This window comes from Camelina sativa, chromosome 4, assembly GCF_000633955.1.
Source record: "Camelina sativa cultivar DH55 chromosome 4, Cs, whole genome shotgun sequence".
NCBI classification, from domain to species: Eukaryota; Viridiplantae; Streptophyta; class Magnoliopsida; order Brassicales; family Brassicaceae; genus Camelina; species Camelina sativa.
The window spans coordinates 23,209,089-23,213,495 of record NC_025688.1 but is presented as its reverse complement, the minus strand read 5'-3'; the positions used below and the strand labels follow the sequence as shown (position 1 = coordinate 23,213,495).

General features: G+C 36.5%; 1 protein-coding gene across 1 annotated transcript; it reads left to right on the top strand.

The window, feature by feature from the left end:
• On the top strand, positions 8-1,731 carry LOC104782000 (protein WVD2-like 4). Its single transcript, XM_010506809.2, has 7 exons — positions 8-61; positions 168-248; positions 379-459; positions 540-630; positions 722-793; positions 892-999; positions 1,089-1,731. Exons 3-7 carry the CDS (start codon positions 416-418, stop codon positions 1,431-1,433), a joined length of 660 nt encoding a protein of 219 aa, XP_010505111.1. The 5' UTR covers positions 8-61; positions 168-248; positions 379-415; the 3' UTR covers positions 1,434-1,731.

The window sequence follows — 4,407 nt, the reverse complement described above, 5'->3', positions numbered from 1 at the left end:
CTGTGCTGTGTCAGCCTGTGAAATCCATCTCTAAGGTTGCAGCTCAAAGCCCTACTTCCAAGTAAGTGCTTATATAAAATACGTAATTGTGGAATGATATAAGCCAACTAAGCTACTGTCTGAAAGTGATGATCTGAATAGGCAACTAAACTGTTCTCCCGCTGCAGATTAGAAGATGAAGGTTCTAAATCCATTAATGTTGAAACAGCAGGCAAGGACAATGAGGAGGCCAGAACAACCACTGATGTGTAAGTTTGTTCTTTATCTTGTTTTATCATACATGTTTCAATTAGTTTCAAAATGTAGGAATGTGGCAGTACATTTGAAGGAAGTAAGTAAAACATATGTAAATGTTGTATGCATCTATTAATTTTACAGGGTTGCTGAGAAAGTATCCAAATCTCCGAAAGCTGAAATGACAAGCAAGGATGATGATGACACCCGTTCAACTACCACTTCGTATGCACTTTCTTCGTGTTGTTCCCTTGTTCATTAATGACATATGTATCTCTATATATGATGTTTGGATGTCTTAACAGAACTTCTACACCTCGTGGGCGGAGAAGCAGCGTTGGGTCGGCATCTGGATTCTCGTTCAGGTTGGAGGAACGGGCTGAGAAACGGAAGGAGGTTACTTCTTATGCTCATTCTCTTTGCTTACAACTTTTTCATTTTCAGGTTTTTTTAGTTCTGTCCTGACTTTTTCTGGTTTACCTTTCAGTTTTATATGAAACTAGAAGAGAAGATCCAAGCAAAAGAAGTTGAGAAGACTAATTTGCAGGCGAAATCACAGGTGAACTTTTGAGGACTCTTGTATAATAGAAGAAACTGTTTGTTTTTTTACTGACATTTTCATTTTTTTTTTTGGTCAAATGGATTGTGTTTGTGTAGGAGAGTCAGGAAGAAGAGATCAAAAGGTTGAGGAAGAGTTTGACATTCAAGGCTGGTCCTATGCCTAGTTTCTACAAAGAACCTCCACCTAAGGTTGAATTGAAGAAGGTTTGCTTCTTTGCTCTTTCCTATGTGTGATCAAACTTGTCCTGTAACTGTTTTTCTTATATGGATGTGTTGGCCATGAATTGTTGCAGATACCAACAACTCGTCCTAAATCTCCTAAGCTAGGACGCAGGAAGAGTAGCAGCGATGCAACTGGAGTTGTAGCTGCTCCTCGTGTGACAAAACCAAAAGACTCATCATCATCATCTACACTGAAGAAACCCATAACAAAATCTCAGCCGAAGCTTGTAACTCAAGAGAAGTCAGTGAAGGCCAAAGAAAAGAAAAAGGAAGGGAAGAAAGAAGAAGCAGAGAAGAGAGGAGATGAAGAGAAGGCTACTGCTGTGGCTGCAGAACCAGAAGTGAAGAAACCGAACACCAACAACGTCCAAGTGAAGGCCGAGATTATGACAAGCGAGGTTGCAGTGGGAGGTTGATCAGAGAAGCAAAAGACAGCGTTTGGCAGCGATATCTAATGTCTGCTTCTTCTTTTTTTTCATAAAAGCATTAATGTGAATAGAGTTGTTGCGTCGAGTTTCATTTTTTTTACTTTTAAGAGTTTCAGTTTACTTCATTCCTTCAGTTTATTTTATTTTTTTGGAAATTAAGCGTCACTCCTTCTTAAGTTGGTCTGTCTAATGTGTGGAAATCAAAAATTTAAAACATATATTATGAAGATGTAATTAGATTTTAACCAGTGATATAGTATGAGACAAATTATTTGTAACTAAAAAATTTAAATTTTAAGTTATATTTGTTTGTTAATTTTTTTTTTTGCTTAGTACTTGTATAATTGAATTTTTGATTGTTAATTTTATGATTTAACCTCTAGCATACCAGGAGAGAATTTGTTTTTTACACAATATTAATTTAATTAGGTATGTTTATTATTCTAATAATTAATAGTTTATCCTTGTAATCATAGAGTTAATTATATTTTATTTTTTTACAACTTTAAGTTTTTTAAAATAAAGAGCCAGAGTAAATCAAATAAAATTTATAAATTACAATGTCTGATAAATCAAACTATCAGTTTATTCATATTCAGGATCATTTTACTTTCTTTTATATTATGATTCTTAACAATCGTCTTATCTTTCTAAGTGATGTGGCATTTTGTATACATATTTATTTATTCATCGATTGAATAATATATCTCTGTTTAGAAAAATATGAATCACATCATACTGCAAAAAAATCACAAATTTTATTAAGTAAATTAATTGTCAAATAATTTAAATATAAAATAAAATAAAAATAAAAGGAGAATCATATTTGAATTAGGTATTAGGTTAAGATATTTAAGCCTTTTAGAGATGATTCGTTGCTTTTCTGCAAAGCCACAGTAGAGGAATGCACAACAATTTTCCATATTCTGCAGCAATATGAGAGAACATCGGGTCAGAGCGTCAACTTTCAAAAGTCTGCTATTACGTTTGGTAAAGGCTTAGATCCAGCAAGGAAGGAAGAAATTAGCAGAGTATTGAAAATTCAAAAAACCAAAGGTTTTACTAAGTATCTCGGTTTGCCTGAATTTATTGGTAGAAACAAAGCCAATGCTTTCTCTTACCTGGCCCAGAGAGTAGATCAAAAGATGGACAACTGGTATACTAAGCTCCTCTCCCCTGCAGGCAAGGAGGTACTCCTCAAATCAGTTATTACTGCAATCCCTGCATACAGTATGTCCTGCTTCCTTCTACCCTCAAAAATCACTACACAAATCACTCGAGCAATGAGACAGTTTTGGTGGTCGACGTCAAGGGATCGGCATAAGATTCCCTGGGTAGCTTGGAGCAAAATTACTGATCCAAAAAAGATTGGGGGACTAGCAATTAGAGACTTAAAAGATTTCAATCTGGCATTGCTAGCCAAGCAAAGTTGGAGGATCCTCCAACAACCATCATCACTTATGGCTCGAGTTTACAAAGCGAAATATTTTCCAAAGACAAGCCTCTTAAATTCCACTCCTAAGTTGAACTCAAGCTACGCCTGGAAAAGCATACTAAACTCATCTCTCAGGGGGTTAAATATATAGTAGGCAATGGCAAACAAATTAATGTCTGGCATGATCCTTTGGACCCTCCTAGACCAGCTAAAGGCATCGGAGTTCATCTGTATCCTCAATTAAAAGTTAGTGATCTACTATCCCAGGGTAGTTGGATTGACAGCTTCTTAAATAACGTCATTGATCCTGTAGACATTCCATATATTAAAAAGATCAGGCCCTCAACTACAGGAGCAAATGATGTTATTACTTGGATCCATACTAAAGACGGGCAATATTCAGTGAAATCTGGCTATAACCTGCAGCGTAAGATTTCTCATACCATATCTGCCAATAATCATGCTTCGTCTTGTACTCCATTATTTGAAAGGTTGTGGTCCCAAAAACTGCCTCCGAAAATTAAGCATTTTTGGTGGCGATGTCTTCATAATGCTTTACCAACTGCAGCAAACCTGAAGAGGAAGAGGATTTTAACTGATGATACTTGCCAGAGATGCGAAGAGGATAAAGAAAATGTCAACCATCTCCTGTTTCCTTGCAGAATAAGCAAGGAGATCTGGAATCTTGCCCCAATTCCACACAGCACAGGTTTTCGGTTCTCTTCAAACTCTGTAAATCAAAACGTAGATCAATTATTGAGCCTCAATAACAATCATCGAAAGGATGTAAGTTTATTCCCTTTCCTTGGTTGGCGTATCTCGAAGATGAGAAATGATATTTTGTTTAAGAGTAAAAAGTGGTCCATCCCAGATACTATAAGCAAGGCTCTCTCTGATTTGCAGCAATGGAAACAAAGCTTACCTTTTCACAACGAGGTACTGCTAGATTCTCAAACAGCCGACCAGAAGAATCACAACTCCCTGACATATGTGAGCCCCATCAGTTCCATCTCTCAGCAAAACAGCAATTACTGTTGTTTCGTGGATGGTTCGTGGATCTCATCAAGCGACAATGCAGGTATTGGATGGATATTATATAATAAAGATGCACAGTTTATCCTGCGCGGAATGGCTTCCATTGATCCCTTCAATTCATCAATTGAAGTGGAAGCTGAGGCCTTAAGACTAGCAGTTCTTCATGTGACGAGACTGGGTTATAACAGAGTTAAGTTTTGTGGTGATGCGGAAGCTCTCTACAAAAAGATAGACCGATCCCTTACTGAACAGCAACAAAAACATAAGACGGAGCACTCTCTTATTGCTACACAGTTACAAGACATCAAGAACATAGCTCTATCTTATGAAGGAATATCTTTTGTAACGATTCCTCGTAGACTAAATGTTGAAGCTGACAATCTAGCTAAAGGTGCTAGAGTAGCAAACTCAAAGTTCATAATATCTTGGAACAATGTATCATAATCTTTATCAATAGCAAAGCTTTGACAAAAAAAAAAAAAAAAAAAAAAA

Bases quoted from the DNA above. Each gene is read 5' to 3' on its own strand.
- LOC104782000 (XM_010506809.2), top strand. From the start codon at position 416: ATGACAAGCAAGGATGATGATGACACCCGTTCAACTACCACTTC. The intron at 794-891 runs GTGAACTTTTGA...GTGTTTGTGTAG, and splicing joins ATTTGCAGGCGAAATCACAG to GAGAGTCAGGAAGAAGAGAT. The intron at 1,000-1,088 runs GTTTGCTTCTTT...GAATTGTTGCAG, and splicing joins CTAAGGTTGAATTGAAGAAG to ATACCAACAACTCGTCCTAA.